This window comes from Theropithecus gelada, chromosome 8 (genome assembly GCF_003255815.1).
Source record: "Theropithecus gelada isolate Dixy chromosome 8, Tgel_1.0, whole genome shotgun sequence".
Classification (NCBI taxonomy): Eukaryota; Metazoa; Chordata; class Mammalia; order Primates; family Cercopithecidae; genus Theropithecus; species Theropithecus gelada.
This window is the reverse complement of record NC_037676.1, coordinates 18,720,233-18,738,016: the sequence shown is the minus strand read 5'-3', so window position 1 is coordinate 18,738,016 and position 17,784 is coordinate 18,720,233. Positions and strand designations below refer to the sequence as shown.

Here is a 17,784-nt window from a genome sequence, read left to right as displayed (position 1 = left end):
GCGATTCTCCTGCTTCAGTCTCCCAAGTAGCTAAGATTACAGGTGTCCGCCACCACGCCCCGCTAATTTTTGTTTTTAGTAGAGTTCTATCATGTTGGCTAGGCTGGTCGCGAACTCCTGACATCAAGTGATCCAGCCGTCTCGACCTCCCAAAATGTTGAGATTACAGGCGTTAGCCACTGCACCCAGCCGATTATAATTTTTAAGTTTAATGTCCAAAGTTGGCACGAGTAAAATTAAACAGGAATTGTAATACTGTACTGAGAAGAGCACAATTGGTATGATATTTAGAAGAACAATTTGGTGCTATCTCATTCAAATATTTTGTTATAGGAACTTATCTTTCTGTCTCTTTGTAGATATATCTATATCTATCTATCCACTCAGTATATGTGACAAATATTTTCCATTATATATAATACATTACATCATACACTATATGGTATATATTGTTATATGTGATCTACAGACATACATTTATGTATACATACACACAGATATGCAACGAAACATTTTTGTAATAGCATAAACCTAGAAACAATCTAAATGTCCATTCATAAGTTATACCCTATTAAGTCAAAGGTATTTCTCAAACTTTTGAAAAGAATTCAGTGGAGCCTGAAATGTTGAGATTTTTTTTTTAAAGCCCAAGACACATTATTAGGTTTAAAATAAAAAAACAATTGCAAAATGCCATGTAAAGTAGATTAATATGTAAACGGCAGGAGAAATTTTATTTTTAATTTAATAATCTTTCTATGTAGTTTCACTCCTTTAACATGCGTTTGTACTAATTTTTTCAAATACAATGCATGGCAACTTTTTGAAATAAAAATTACAAATCTAGTCTTCTCATGTCAATTTTTCACAGTGGTAGGTAAATTTCATATATGAATATCAGACCGTTAGTTATTACAATTTTTATCTTATTATTTTAGGAGTAGTTCATGGCTTTTACTTTAAAAAAACCTTTTTAAACTTTTTACTCTGGTAATAGAAATTAATTGTGGTCTAATGTGTATAAGTAGAGTGGTAACCCCAACATTTATTTAATAAACATCTGTTGAGAAAATACACATGTATATAGGGTGCAGCTCTAAGTCCTGGAGATATATTTGTAAATAAACAAAGTCTCTGTCCTCATGCCACCTATTGGAGGGAGAAAAGTCAGAAAACAAACATGTAAATAAAGTACCTGGTACGATGAAAAATAATAAAACAGCATAAGGAGAAAAGAGTGATCAAGATGAAGATAAGATTTTAGATGATGTGATCAGGGAATGCACTTCTCAGTCATCTGAGATCTGAATGGAGAGAGAAAGCAGCAGATCATGGGACGCTCCAGGAGACATGTGGCACAGGCAGAGGATTTTGCAAGTGCAAAGGTCCTGAGGCAGAAGAAGGAAAGTGGGGCTAGAATGGACACAGCTAAGCAGAAAGCAGCAGGAGAGAGGGCAGGGCCAAGTCATGTAGAGCTCTGGAGGCTATGCGGATAGGAGTTTGAATTATATTCTTAGAGTGATTGTAGAATTTTATGAAGGAGGAATATTATCTGATTAGGCTTTAAAGAGACATCTTGTTCTACTGGGCAAAATATGAGCTGGTGCAGAAGACAAGAGAAAAATTGAGAGACCAGTTAGGAAGCTATTGTGATTGTCTGGGAGAGCAACACGGACTCAAACCAGATGATGGCTTTCCTACATAGCACGCTGGCCTCAGCTCTGTCACAGAACTCGTCGCAATAGTAATACCATTAAAGAGTGACCATTTATATATCTTTCTCCTTCACTTTTCCGCTCTGTAACCTTAGATATGGAATGGGGGATTGGCAAGGGGGATGTAGAGCACAGTGCAGCTGCAAGAAACATTTCGAATGAAAAAAAAAATGATAGAAATAAGTCCAAGATTGCTATAAAACAGAGGTTATTAACTTGGGACCCTTGGAAGTCTGTGAAACCCTGTGCAAAATGTGTGCATATGGACATTTTCCATGGAAATAACCCACAGACTTCTATCAGATTGTCAAAGGAGCCTGAAACTCTTAAAGAAAACAATCAAGTAAGCATCACTGACAAATTGGGAGAGTGGTATTCCCATTTATGGAATCACAAGTGGTTAATCAAATGCCAAATAGTTGTGTCAGATAGTTGGTATTACTTGACACCATCTCTGACTTCTCAGACGACTACATTTTTAAACATTGTGTAATTTATTTGGATCTTATGATGGTACCTGTGCAAAGTGCAGGTAACCCAAAACTGTTAGTCAACTGAAATTGAGAGTTTCTTAGAATTATTTACAGCAACGTTATATAAACACTTTTCCTTGTTTTGTTTTTTGTTTTCTTTTTAAAATTATCCCCTTAATATGTAAGAAAGACAAAGGATAAACGAAGTGTTATATGCATAGAAAAATACATTTAGGAAAATATAGAAAATTTCTAGTTTCTCTAGTAATGAAGAAATCCAAACTAAAATAACCACGAGGTTCTACTATATCTGTTACATTAAGAAAACTGACCAAATGATTTTTTTTAAGTGTTGGCAGGATTCGGGGCTAAGCGTTGCACCAGCTCATTTCTGATGGCTTTGGAAATTGGCCAGGCCTTCTGGAAATAAACCTGGTATAGGTTAGGGATCATAAACTTGTTCACACAGTTTGATCCAATAATTTGATTCTGTAATCTCAATGACGGGATTATTAACCAAAGGAATAAATGTTTATACCTTGTTATGCCAATGCTATTCATCACAGTGAAAATGAAATAGTAACCTAAATATCCCGTAATAGTAAACTGCACCAGTAGTGTATATTTAATAGATACTGATATGAATATGATATATAGCTGGTGGGATTTAAATATATGGAACTATTTATGCAAAATAATATTGAGTGAAACCTGAGCACGGATATAGACCAGTTGCAATAGTGTAAAACACGTTCGTACATTGGTAAAAAGCAGAAAATTCTGCAGCGATGTCAATAATTGATGCTGCAATTTGGAAAGAAAAATCTTTTTCTCTTCTAAAATGTGTATTAAATATCCAAAAGTCACATATACTCACACAGAGAGAGTATCACCTGGAGGTGGGTGGGCCTGCACAATATTCAGGGTAAGAGGTGCTAAAATAAACTAAATATGGCCTGAGAAGGACTCTGTACTTCCGTATTTGAGTCCTTGTGGATGAACTGCAACCTAACTTAATAGGAAGACAAAATGAAAACCTAACTTAGGAGTTTGGGCATGTAACACTAGCTGAGTCTTGGTCAATCGCAGCAGTTGGTACTTCAGCTGCTCATACACTGCTGAGTGTTCAAAATGTATTCAAATAAGGCAAACACCCAGCTGTAACCAATCCAGCTCTCTCTGCACCTCACTTCTGATTTCTGTAGATCACTTCCTATTTTTGTTTTTTGAGACGGAGTCTCACTCTGTCGCCCAGGCTGGAGTGCAGTGGCGCCATCTAGGCTCACTGCAAGCTCCGCCTCCCGGGTTCCCGCCATTCTCCTGCCTCAGCCTCCCGAGTAGCTGGGACTACAGGTGCCCGCCACCTCGCCCAGCTAATTTTTTGTATTTTTAGTAGAGATGGGGTTTCACTGTGTTAGCCAAGATGGTCTCGATCTCCTGACCTCGTGATCCGCCCGCCTTGGCCTCCCAAAGTGCTGGGATTACAGGCGTGAGCCCCCGCGCCCGGCATCACTTCCCTTTTTTATCTATAAATTTGTTCTGACTATGAGGCATCCCTGGAGTCTCTCTGAATCTGCCGTGATTCTGGGGGCTGCCTGATTCGCAAATCATTCATTGCTCAATTAAGCGCCTTTAAATTTAATTCATCTGAAGATTTTCTTTTATCAGGGGCTTGGGGTATGGACTCTGAAGTCAGACAAACTTAGTTTAAGTCCTGAGTTGATTAGTTCTATGACTTTGAACAAAATTTATTCTCTCTAGGTCTCATCTTTCTAGTTTGTAAAATGAGAATAATAATATTATCTTCATAAAATTGTTGTATTAAAAGAGATAGAGAATGCAAAGTATTTGGCAAATAGCAGGGCTAGATATGTTTTAGCTAACATTATTATTACTTGCTTTGATTTATTGATTAACAGACTATGTGTTAAGTAATATGTGTCAGGCTCTTTTTATTTTTTCTTTTCTTTTATCTTTTCTTTTTGAGACAGAATCTTGCTTTTGTTGCTCAGGCTGGAGTACAATGGCACTATCTCGGCTCACTGCCACCTCTCCCTCCTGGGTTCAAGTGATTCTCCTGCCTCACCCTCCCGAGTAGCTGGGATTACAGAAGCCTGCCACCGCCCAGCTAATTTTTGTATTTTTAGTAGAAATAGGGTTTCACCATGTTGGCCAGGCTGGTCTTGAACTCCTGACCTCGTGATCGGCCCACCTCGGCCTCCCAAAGTGCTGGGATTACAGGCGTGAGCCACCGCGCCCAGCCGTGTCAGGCTCTTTTCTAAAAGCGAAATGACATGTCTCCTGGACTAGTTGACTAGTTTGTATTAAGCAGGGACCATATCCTATTTTCTTGTCTTCTATCTCAAGCACCTAGCAAGGTAACTTGCACATAGTGCTTAGTAAATATCTATTAGATAAATGAAAGTGTGTTGCTGTTTTCTGAAAAATGAACAGTTGTCCTCCGATCTTATTCTTCCGTACGCAGGGTTCCCCCCTCGCCCCAAGGAGGAGTCACCCTACTGATATTGTATACTGGCTATTGTCCTGTTATTTGCTGAAATCATATCCTTGTTTTACTCCCAAGGAACGCAAAAATCCCAGGAATTCCCCAGGAGTAGGGAATGTGGTCAAAACATGAGACTGAGAATCACCAGCCCAGTTTCATTGCTGACTGTCTCCTTACGCACAGTGCAACCTTGGGCCAATCCTCAATTCCTTCTGTCTTTGAATCTCCATCTGTGAGTTGGGAAGATTTCATGTCATGCCTGCTTCTCAAGAATTTAAAAAGAAGCTTCCAGAAGTCAACACGTTAGAGAGAAATGCAAACTCTTATTCTCTTATCACAAATGATTATTGGGGAAGAAAAATAGAGAAGAGGGGGTAAGACAATCTCATGCCAGTGACTGAAATTTTCCCATATAACGGGTATCTCTCTTTATTTGCTGGAAAATTCTAATCAAGGAAAATATTAAGAAGACAAACCACAACAGATTAAATAAATGGACTCAGGTGTTTCTATGTAACAAGGCATATGCCAATATAAAATCGTCAATACAAAATTTTCAGCATAATATGGTAGAGGAAGCTAATTCATTTTTTATATACTTTGTTGTTGGCTGGTTTTTTTTTTTTTTTTTTGAGTCAGAGTCGTGCTCTGTCATCCAGGCTGGAGTGCAGTGGCAAGATTTCAGCTCACTGCAACCTCTGCCTACCAGGTTCAAGCAACTCTCATGCCTCACTCAGACTCCTGAGTAGCTGGGATGGCAGGTGCCTGCCACCACATGCAGCTAATTTTTATGTCTTTAGTAGAGACAGGGTTTCTCCCTGTTGTCCAGGTTGGTCTCCACATGCTGATCTTAGGCGATCCACCCACCTCGGCCTCCCAAAGTGCTGGGAATACAGACGTGAGCCATCACACCTGGCTGTGTTGGTTATTTTTCAATTCTGACCATCAGATGCAGAGTGAGGTGTATAGGCTGGACACTGTACATTGACCTCCTAAAACTGAGATCTCTGGTTCTCTTCCATATCCCATATTACTTTCCTTGTCACTGGAGTCACAGATGTGTTGTAGAATAAAGAGGAGAGAGCAGAGGGCCTCCTGTGATCAGAACGATGGCTACTTAAGAGAGTGATGCACATGTTTAAACATAAAAACCAAGAAGTAGCTGATGGATGGAAGGTCACTTACCGAGTGCTGCTTTCCTGTTGTCTGGCTGTCTGAAATGGGATACTTGTCCTTGAAACTCCAAATGTCCTTTGTCGAAGACCCTCTTTTGTTGCCAGATCATGACAACCTTTTCACATCGCAAATGTTCCAACAAAAAGGAATCAGATACTTTGATTTGATGGAAAAAGTATTCAGACATTAAGATGGACAAAAAAATAGTTTAAGTATGGGAAAATTTTTGTAATGCAGTACTGAGTAGAGCATTCTATATGAAGTGGCATACACAATATAATTTGTATTATCTATTTGTGTACACATACACTTGGAACTCATTGTAAAGGAATAGATACTGATATTAACAGTGACTACTCTGAATTATGAGATGTTTTGCTTTCCTTTTTAATTTGTCACATTTTGGCATGAACATTCATTATGCTTTTGAATCAAAAGTACAATGAGAAATAATAAGGTGATTCTGTTTAAAATGGTGTAATTTTCACTTTAACAGGGAGCAGGTTTTATGGCTGGTGGTAAAATAAGCATGCAATCCCATAAGTTAAAAGTTCTATATTACAGGTCGGGCTTGGTGGCTCACGCCTGTAATCCCAGCACTTTGGGAGGCTGAGGCGGGCAGATCACAAGGTCAGGATATCGAGACCATCCTGGCTAATGCGGTGGAACCCCGACTCTACAAAAAATTAGCCAGGCGTGGTATCGGGCGCCTGTAGTCCCAGCTCCTCGGGAGGCTGAGGCAGGAGAATGGTGTGAACCCAGGAGGCGGAGCTTGCAGTGAGCCTAGATTGCACCGCTGCACTCCAGCCTGGGTGACAGAGTGAGATTCTGTCTCAAAAAAGGAAAAAAAGTTCTATATTACAGAAGCCTGATAAAAATCAGGTCAAAGGGGTTAGTAACAGATGACAGAGTCAACATTAGATGAGAACTCATTGTTTTACCTCTAAGACCAGAATGATTATAAAACCTAGAATAGATCTTAGCACTCAACTAGACTTAACTCCCTAATTTACAGGTGAGGAAACTGAATCTTAGGGAAGTAAAGTGATTTTCCTAAGTTCTGGAAGTGAGATACCAGCCATCTAAGCTTTCTAGACCACAGACCATTCCTTTTTCCCTCCCTGGCCTCTGAAATCACCTAGTTCTGGCCCTGGTGCTTGTGTACAAATCTGGGTAAGTCTGGGAGATCCTTTCTGATGCAGAGTAATTATAGAGGGTCTATTCTAACCCCATCTAAGGGCACTTTGGAAGATCAAATTATTTCTAAGGCGGTTGCAGGTGTCTGATCCTCTGAAATAAAAAATCTAAGGCCCGGGCTCTGACCTGGACATCGGCCTGAAGCCTCTTTTCTGTGTCAAGGATGACCTGGGGACCAACTGGACTGATAACATCGGACAGTATCTGGAAAAATTCTAGGGACGTATTCTAATTTGGATCATTTCCACCAGTTGTCATGGCAATGTGGTAGTACTATCTCAAAGTCTGAATCTGACCATTGCCAGAAAGGGCCTTAATTCCTGGCTTGTTTATGATGTGTTCATTAGAGAAGTCAAAGCACTTGAATGACATTTTCTATCAACAAGTACATACCGAGTGAGCACTGCTCATAAACTCAACATGATGCTGAAAACTGCAGAACTGCAGAAGGACCACAGGACATGTTTCTGCTCTCAGTGGTGAGTACATTGGACTGAGAGTTGCAGGAGCAGCTTCAGGTTTGCGCCTAACTAGCTCTGTGCCTCTGGGTTTGGGTTCCACCTTTAAAGCAAAGGCGACATTACTATATAATACATTATTTCAAAGCAGCTAACGGCTGAATTGTAGAGATAAGATGAACACGCATGATTTTTCATCCAAAACAGTATGGAAGAGCATGCTGGGTTGTCTACCTGGTAAGAGAAAGGTCAAAGAGGAGTGGCTTAGGTCAGGTGGTTCTCCACGGGGGGCTGGGGAGGGGAGGTGGGTTTTTTCAGTTAGGCGTAACTTGGGAAGGATTTGGATTTGAGGAACAATATTGGGTGGAAGTAAGTCTTGAGCAAGGTTTATGCATTCTCACAGTCAGCATGAGATAAGAGTTCTGAAGCATTTCACGGTGAATGCTGCACTTAGAAGAGGAATTTATTTTAGGGAACTTAGTGTTTAGAAATTCCCTCAACATAAAGAGGAGTTCAGTGAGAGCAGAATTAGTAGTGTACTGTTTTTCTGATAAGTAAGTGCATAGGATAAACATTATGTGCCCACTCTGTGCCAGACACTCTTCTAAGTGTTTATTGTTCATTTATTTTTTTGAGTCTTCACAAGAATGCTCTAAGTCAGCAAATGGAAGTACCGAGCAATCAGGCAGTTTGTCCAAAGTCTCACAGCTAAGTGAATGGCAGACCCAGGACTGAAACTGATCATTCAGATGCCGCTTTTCTGTGTGCTAGTATTTCTAAGAAGATATTTGTAGAAAACATGCCGTTTCTCTCTAAGAGACATTAACACTGGCCCTTCCTGCTCCATTGAAATTATGGATATTTCCACAGACTCCCTGGTCACCCACAGTGATTTTGGGGATGGTAGAATTTTCTGTATCTTTCATATAAATTAAACTTAACAAGGAGCCATTGCCAAGGCTAAGATCTCAAGAATCTTTGGTGGGTTTTAAACCCATCAGCTCTGCCTGTGGAATTCTGCTCACACAATCAAGAATGGGTGGGTCTGAGAGCTGAATTCCAAGTAAAAGCTGGAATGTCCTTATTCCCATTCTGAAGCGCCGGGGGCTCTGGGAGGTGCATGTGTACTTCAAAGCTTCCAATACTTTGCCAGTCTTACGCGATACTCAGAGAGGTGAGAATGACTCCACCTCATCATTACCGACAAAAACCATCAATAGCTATTGATCACCTCTATTGGGCCAGATGCCTGGTGCTGGGTGGAATACCGAGACGGGTAGGATAAAACCCCTGCCCTTAAAGTTTAGGCTCCAGAGACAGATAACCGTAATCCAGGGCAACGTCTCCCACGTGTCATAGAACTTGGTATCTCTGATTCTGGATCTGGCCAGTCTGCTTCTTAACCATCTCCTGCATAGTTCTAACATGAAACAAAGGGAAGGAGGCAGAAGTTCTGGCCAGTCGATGTAACTGTGGCTGCATTTTCCATGCAAAGCAGGTTTGAGTCAAACTAGGCAGAGTTAATCCACCCTGACAATCGGGGAAAGTGGCCAGGCTGACACTGGATAGTTAGAGAGGGTTTTTGAAATGGTATATAATCATCTCTCCGTATCCATGGGGGATTGGTTCCAGGACCTCCTGCAGAAACTAAAGTCCATGAAAGCTCAAGTCTCTGATATAAAATGGTGTGGTATTTGTACATAACCTATGCACATCCTCCTGTATACTTTCAATCATCTCTGGATTACTGTTAATACCTGACACAAGGTAAATGCTATGGAAGTAGTTATTGTACTTTACTGGTTTTTTACTTGTGTTATTTTTTATGGTTGTATTGTTTTTTGTTTTGTTTTGTTTTGTTGGTTGGTTGATTGGATTTTGTTGTTGTTGTTGTTGTTGAGACACGGGTCTCGCTCTGTCACCCAGGAGTGCAGTGGCACAGTCGTGGCTCACTGCAGCCTCAACCTCCTGAGCTCAAGCAGTCCTGCTGCTTTGGCTTCCCAAAGCACTAGGATTACAGATGTCAGCCACCACACCCAGTCTGTATTGTTATTTTTTATTGTTTTATTTTCCAAATATTTTTGATGTTGTGAAGGGATGCCAGTTTTGGTGGTGGGTTGGGGGTAGGTCCTGAATTTTCCTAACTGAATTTCCCTATCACTTATTTATTACTGAGTTTGCTACCACTGTCCCTACAATAGAACTGTTCAATGGGGTTCCAGTTGTTGTTTATTTTACTTTTTTAGAACCTCCTTTTCCCTTGGATCTGAAACCAGCACTTCCCTTGCTTTACAGACATAGCAATTCCCGGTCTTTATGGACACATATCCACTCCTACAGGGTCCAGCGTGCCCTGTATATCATGGCCGTAAAGTATCCGCCCTGACTCCTCTTAGGCTTTGTTTTCAGAAGCCTGTGACTTCTGAACCAAAGTCAGCCTCCAATCTGAGGCTGGGGCTGGGACAATGACACGTGCTGAATGGAAGAAGTTGGAACTGATTGTTAAATATTTGAACAGCACAGGAAACAGGAAGCAATGAGAAACAAAAGCGCCCTCCAGCTCTGAGTCACAGGACCGTCTCCTCCGGCAGGCCATGTCAACCACAGCCCAGGGTACATGTAATTGGGTTATAGATATTATTTGGCCCAGAGAAAAAGCCGTCTGTCTGAGGATGTTGTATGCCAACCACTTTAGGAAGATAACAGAGCAGCTATCAAAGACCCTCGAACTTCAATTTCAGTCTCAGAGGGTTCTTAACAGGATGCTCTGGTTAGAAATTATTATTTACTTGCAAGGGCTCAGAGTCCACCAGTATAGACTGAAGTGTTACTTTTTACTGGCAATGCTTCCTTTTTAAGTTTTGTTCACTATTATTTAAATAATAAATTAAAAATCTTCCATAATTTTGCCATTGGGCCTAACCACTTATATAATCACAATGTACATAAAGTATTGCTTTTACGTTTTTAATTGTGGCAAAATATACATGACATAAAATTTGCCGTTGTAACCATTTTTAAGTGTATGGTTCAGTAGTGTTGAGTATACCCGCATTATTGTGCAACTGACCAATCTCCAGAAGTTTTTGTCTTGCAAAACTGAAACTGTATACCCATTAAACAATCACTTCCCATTTCCCTCTTCCCTCAGACCCTGGAAACCATCATCGTATTTTTATTTCTCTGAAATTGACTATAAAACTTACCTAATATAAATGAAATTACATAGTATTTGTCCTGTGGTGACTGACTTATTTCACTTAGCATAATATCCTCAAGATTCATCCATGTTATAGCAAGGATCAGAATTTCCTTTATTCATCCATTGAGGGACATGTGGGTTGCTTTCATCTTTTAGCTGTTGTGCATCATGCTACTGTGAATTTACATAGTTTCCTTTTTTTTTGGAGACAGAGTCTCACTCTATCGCCCAAGCTGGAGTGCAGTGGCGTGATCTTGGTTTACCGCAACCTCTGCCTCCCGGGTTCAAGTGATTCTTGTGCCTCAGCCCCTCAAGTAGTTGGGACTACAGGTGTGCGCCACCACGCCTGGCTAACTTTTGTATTTTTAGTAGAGACAAGGTTTTGTCATGTTGGCCAGGCTGGTCTTGAACTTCTTACCTCAAGTAATCCATCTACCTCAGCCTCCCAAAGTGATGGGATTACAGGCATGAGCCACCACACCCAGCTCCAATTTACATAAGGTTTTATATTCTACTTTTTTACTTTCTGTTGCAATATCTGTGTGTATATACATATAATATAAATGACATATATTATGTATAACATATTATAGAATATAAATTACATATTATATATGTAATCTATAAATATAAATTGTGTATATATATATATAATTTTTTCCAACTTGATATGTAGTCTTCAGTATAACCTTTTTAAAATCTGTTTTAAGGGCAACATGACAGTCCTTCAAGCTCATGCACTGAAATAATTTCTACAGTTGGACATTTGAGATGTTTCTAGTTTTTCTCTAAATCCTATGATAAAAATTTTGTACCTATGATTTCTCTCCCTTCCCCCATATTTTAGCATACCTTTTTAGATAGATTCCTAAGAAGTGAAATTACTGGGTCAAAAGCAACATACATTTTATAACTTCAAAGACAAAAGATAGAAAACCACACTGCTTTCTAAAAGAACGGTGGTTGCCTAGCTACTAACAGTGTATGTGAATTTCCACTCCACCGTACTCACAGCTTATTTATTTATTTTTTACGTTATATGATTAATGGGAGGAAGATGAGTGCTTATTCATTTTTAATAGACAACACATTGATTATTAATAGTGATGGGCATTTGTGAGGAGACCCCAGACTTGGCCAGCCTGTGAATACTAGCATGGTTACAATAAACTGAAAAAATATATCTATTTGAACTAATATGTATTATCCATATAATGTATGAGTATGTGTTAGAAACATGGCCAAGTGTAGGTAATCTATAAATGATAGCTACTGTTATTGTTGCTCTTATTCTTATGATTGCCCAACATATAATGATTGTTAGTCTATACCTGCTTTCCCAGGCCCTCAGTTTGCCAAAACCTTGATTTCCCAATTTTTGGGAGGCATCCCCACTTAGGTGGCGTCTCGGAACATCCCTGTGAGGCTACTCTACCCAAGCCCTCTGCCTCTAGCGCCCTCTATTGGACACAGCTGTACTATGCTGGAGGCTGTCAACCCTCAGAGTTCCAACACTGTACTTAGGGTGGAGGGCATGGTGGCAGAATTGTCACCTGGACTCCATAAAGGATGCTGCCTTATGCCCAGAGTCTTGCAAATATCTTTATTAATACAGCTCCTCCATCTTTTGGCCCTAACCCCCTCATTCCCTAGAGGCTCAGGCCACAGGCCCTGCATGTAAGTGGGAGACTGTATGCCATGCTCTCTGTAGGGACTGGGACAGTGGCACCCCAGAGATGACCATCTCCTAGTCCTGGAAGCTGTGAGTATGTTGCCTTACATGGTAAAAGGGACTTTGCAGACATGATTAAGGATCTTGAGATGGGGAGGTGATCTTGGAGTATCTATCTGGGTGGGACCCGGGTCATCCCGTGAGTCCTCAGAATGAAAGAGGGAGGCAGAAGGTTCAGAGTCAGAGGCAGAGTTGAACATGCATTGCTACTAGCTTTGAAGGTAAACATGGCCAGGAGCCAAGAAATGCAGGAGGCCTTTGGAAGCTGGAAAAGGCAAGGAAACAACCCTCCCCCAGGATCTCCAGAAGGAATGCAGCCCTGCCGACACCTTCATTTTAACCCAGTGTGATGTATTTTGGACTTCTGACCTCCAGAACTGCAATATACTAAATACAGGCTGTTTAAAGCCACCAGTTTGTAGTAATTTGTTATAGCAGAAAACTATAGGAATGAATACTCTCTGCTGATGTCTTTGTTTCTGCTTCCTATTTCTCTCTCTAGGTTTATATTTTAAAACTCGTTCCATCTAGGCCGGGCACTGTGGCTCGTGTCTGTAATCCTAGCACTTTGAGAGGCCAAGGCAGGAGGATCACTTGAGATCAGGAGTTCGAGACCACCCTGGCCAACATGATGAAACCCTGTCTGTACTAAAAATACAAAAATTTGCTGAGCGTGTTGGCACGCACTTGTAATCCCAGCTACTCAGGAGGCTGAGATTAGAGGCTTGCTTGAACCCAGGTGGTGGAGGTTGCAGTGAGCCAAGACCATGCCACTGCATTCCAGTCTGGGTGACAGAGCGAGACTCTGTCTCAAAAATATAAAATGAAATAAAATAAAAAACCCTGTCCTTTTTTTTTAGCATTAAATTGAAAGTTCCCTAGTTAATTAGGAGGGGCCCACCAGTTCCACAAATAGGAAACCTCTGCACTGCTCTTGCTCATAAATTGTATTTGCTTTTTCATAAATTGTTTATGTTCTTTGAGCCACCCATGGTTTAATGTCAGAATAATATAGATCAACAGAGCCTCTCAAGATCCCACAATGAGTGGCACTTTCTCCTGTAGTTAGCTGTCCAGTCATTTATGTAAGAAATATTTATTGGATGCTACCATGTATCAGGCACTGAGCCAGTATTGCGATGTGAAGACACAGTGCGCAATCTAAGTCTTTACCGAGGCCATAGATGTTGGGGTTCCATGACTTGAGAACAACATGCATTGTTTCTTTTTGGGAAGCTAACTCTGGTACATGGAGCCTCTTTGACTAAGTAGCAAGGAATGGGAACTGCGCACTGGTTCCATCTTGGCTTCCAGTTTGTATTCAGACCTAGGCAAGAGTTAAAGAGTTCGATGATAGATAAGCACAGATGCAAAGCAGTGCAGTCCAGTGCCTCTTTGCTTAGGATAATATCTCCCCTCTCTTCATCCTCTCCAGCCCTGCCTTCCTGCCTTTGACGCAGGGAGCTAAGGGTCTGAATGAACCCTGTTGGAGGTTGCAATTAAATCTTTGTGGACAAAGGGCACACACACGCACACATACACAGCATCCTCAGATAACAGGAGGCAATAAATCCATCAGCACATCCACGTTCAGAGAACAGTGTCCCTGCTGTCTTGCTAACAGCTGCCAATACCTCACTGAGCGCCTCACACCAAGATGGGCTCCAAGGTAAGATTTTTCTCTCTGCAGACAAATTTAATCTTTCCTTGTGATTCATGTCTCTCTCAGAGGATTTTGACTGTTAAGTAAAGTTTACTATTGACTTGTTGGCAAATTCCTGGTTTTGTTTGTTTTTGTTTTGAGATTTTGGTGTGTGTGTTTCTCTCTCTTTTTAGTACTTCCTTCATTCGCTATGTCTTTTAGTTTTCTCTGGCTTGTCTTTTATTCTTATCCATACATATGGTAAGTCAATTTGTATTCAGAAATATCTCATTTATACAGAGAAATGAAGGATCTTAAGTAATTGCATGCATTTACTGGTTAAAACTTAACTGAGAGTTTGGTTCACTTAGAACCTTGGTCACATTAATCTGTAGTAGTGAGAGGGTTCTTCCAGCCCTGGGCTTAGAACAGAGTAGCTCAGTGCTTGGGATACTCCCAACATCTGAGGCTGACTATTGAACTCCAGTGATAATCATTTAAAATTATTTACTTCCTTAATTATGAAAGTAGCTCATTATTGAATATTTAGAAATACACAGAAGATGACTGAATTGTTGATTATAAATAACTGGCATTTGAGTATCCTTCCACTCTCTCAAAAACGTGCCCATATATTTATTTTTAGACATTAGAGATCAAGCTGAAAATACTGTTTAATTTCCCTTTTTTACCTAACATTATAGTAATAGTATTTTCTACGTCACTAAAATTATTTGAAAATATAATTTTTAAGAGCTGCTTAATAATCCATCATTAACATGTTTGACTTTTCTTCAGTAATAAAAATCATTCTGCAATGGGTCATTTTGAGTATAAGTCTTTGGCTACATCTCTGATCTCTCTGATCTTTTTTTTAGGATGGCTTCCTTAGAGTTACTAAGTCAAAGAGTATACAATTTTTAGGGCCCGATAGATTTCATGATGGTAATCTATTTTAAAATTTCAATGACTGGTATTGTTGATACCACAACAGAAGCCACATCAAAGAAAACGAAATTCTTCCCAGAAATTCTTTTTACTTGAAGTTTGACAAGGTACTGTGACTTAATGCTGACTAATTGTATGAAATCCTAAATAGAAAACTAATCAGGAAAGTCAGTGTTTTACTTTCACAGATGAAGGCATCTTTCTGAGCAGGGGTTTCTGCTCAAACAAAAGCATGAGAGTGCTTCTAGAACCACAGAGCAAGGGAAAATGGGAGAGGATAAGCCTGCGAGTTGAAAAGCCTGGGGTTTCATCCCAGTTTGACACTAATTGTGCAACCCCAAACAAGTCTCCTAACCTCCAGAGGCTCAGGTTTCTTGTCTATGAGATGAAGGTTGGTCTACACCAGGGTTTCTCAGGGGGCAGCCCAAGTGACACTGTGCCGCGTGAAATATTTTAGGGTAGCACCTAGAACATAGACCATACTTTTTTTTTTTTTTTGCATGCCACATAAAATTACTTTTTGAAATATGATATCAATATCTATGTTGGTTTTAAAATTTTTTTGAGAGATGGGGTCTTGCTATGTTGTCCAGGCTGGACTCAAACTCCTGGGCTCAAGATATCCTCCTACCTCAGCCTCCCAAGTAACAGAGACTTCAGGCACATGCCACCATACCTGGCAGTATCTCAGTATTTTAAAAGAGTGGATTTAGAGGAAAAGATGAAGCAAACGATAGTACAGGTAGTCCTCAGATATGACATAAACCATCAATGTGATAGGCAAATAAGTGTTGGATGTTTGAAAAACACAGGGTTAAGTGATCTGTAGAGCATCTATTTTTATCTGGATTTATATCTAGGCATTAATTTCCCTTGAATTTAGTAAGCAATTTAGTAAGCTATGCTTACTTGGAAGGCATTCTGGGAACCCGGTGAGTTATTGAGTTGTATGAGAAGTGAACAGTGATACAGACACGGAGATGTTTCCAAATATCATCCTACTACTTGCAACCCTTTGCACTTTTCATTTCAATAGTGAGTTTCATTCACCCGGGCAGACTCCCTCCCCTCTTCTGTAAAGGCTGCAGGAGACCTGTAGCTGTCACAGGACCTTCCCTAAGAGCCTGCAGGGGAAGACTGCCCCAGCCTGGCCCTCGCCATGCTCCGGACTGTTCTGGTCGCTCCCCAGCGGTTGCTGAAGGAAGGGAGAGCGTCCCGGCAGCTGGTACTGGTGGTGGTATTCGTCGCTCTACTCCTGGACAACATGCTGCTTACTGTGGTGGGTACGTTTGGGGGTCTTTGTGCTGAGGGTTAATTTGCTTTGGGCCCCAGCAAGCAGCGTACACCCTGCTTGAGTTCAACAGCGAATCCATCTGAGAATTTTCCTTTTTATGCTCAAAAACACACAGAGGTTGTTGGGTATGGGGGAAAAAAAAAACCCTACAGAAAATGGAGTCTGAAACTTGTCAAACATAGCTAAAAGACTCAGGAGGTTCAAAAAGAAGGAGGTCCAGAGAGGGTCTGACTGGAGAAGAGGATGGCCTGGAGCCAGAACTGGCTGTGCTTTTCTTCCTCCCCAGACTGTCTCCCCAAGATGCTAATAACTCCAAGTGCCTCTGGGGCAGTGAGCATCTTCTCACAGCGGTGCCTTTCCAGCCTCTGCTCTATAAAAATAGCATATTTTATTTGGATATCCGATTTCTTATCAAAACCTTACCTTCCATGTGCTTCTTTCCTTTGGAATCCTGCTTTGTTTTAGTTGTTACTCTCCTAATCATTACATTAAGTTATACCCGTGTATAAATGGGTACTAAAAGGTTTCTCCTCTCGGGTAAAATATTCGTGTGTTTTTTTTTTTTTTTGAGATGGAGTCTCACTCTGTCACCCAGGCTGGAGTGCAATGGTGCGATCTTGGCTCACTGCAAGCTCTGCCTCCTGGTTTCACGCCATTCTCCTGGCTCAGCCTCCCGAGTAGCTGGACTACCGGCGCCCGCCACCACACCCAGTTCATTTTTTGTTTTGTATTTTTAGTAGAGACAGGGTTTCACCGTGTTAGCCAGGATGGTCTCGATCTCCTGACCTCGTGATCCGCCCTCCTCGGCCTCCTAAAGTGCTGGGATTACAGGCATGAGCCACCGCGCCCAGCCAAAATATATGCTTTTAAATAAGGATCTTTCTGAGACAAGTTGTTAATCTAATACAATCACTTCTCATTATTTATAGTTCTGTAGTTATAGTTATGCTCTGTAAAGTCACTGCAAACACTGAATTAGTGAATACTGAATCATTGCTCCCAGGGGAAACACACACACACACACACACACACACACACACACACACACACGCACAAAATTATAATCTTAAATCTTAAACATCACGGTAAATCCTATTTTCTTTGTAAAAGAGAAAAAGAAGTTCAGAAGTGTTAAGTGACTTGCCCAAGGCCTCTCCACTAACAGGTGCCAGAGTTGGGATTAAAGCCCTGTCCAGGGGTCCCAGAGCTGAGGCTCCTCTGACCAGCCTGCCCTGCCTCCTACCATCCCCTCCTCTGGCCAGGTCTGTGTGAGAGCTGGATATGTCTGCGAAATGTTGTGGTAGCTCAGTGCGTGTTAGTTTGGAGGGTTCCATGTCAATCTAAGTGAGTAGGAGAGTTAGCCAATGTGGAAACCATGAAGAATGAGAACTAATTATATAAGGGCAGAATTTAGCTACTTTAGCTAACAGGATAACTTGGG

General features: G+C 40.9%; 1 protein-coding gene across 3 annotated transcripts in view; it reads left to right on the top strand.

Moving 5' to 3' along the window:
* Positions 1-13,984: 13,984 nt before the first annotated feature.
* Positions 13,985-17,784, top strand: part of SLC18A1 (solute carrier family 18 member A1) — a 35,380-nt gene continuing 31,580 nt past the window's right edge. For 2 of the 3 annotated variants that reach the window (XM_025394497.1, XM_025394496.1), the window contains exons 1-3: positions 13,985-14,128; positions 15,238-15,440; positions 16,086-16,332. In XM_025394497.1, coding sequence (XP_025250282.1) covers positions 16,209-16,332 — 124 coding nt within the window. In that variant the 5' untranslated portion in view covers positions 13,985-14,128; positions 15,238-15,440; positions 16,086-16,208. The remainder of the gene's footprint in view (positions 14,129-15,237; positions 15,441-16,085; positions 16,333-17,784) is intronic. The other variant, XM_025394495.1, reaches the window with a different exon arrangement.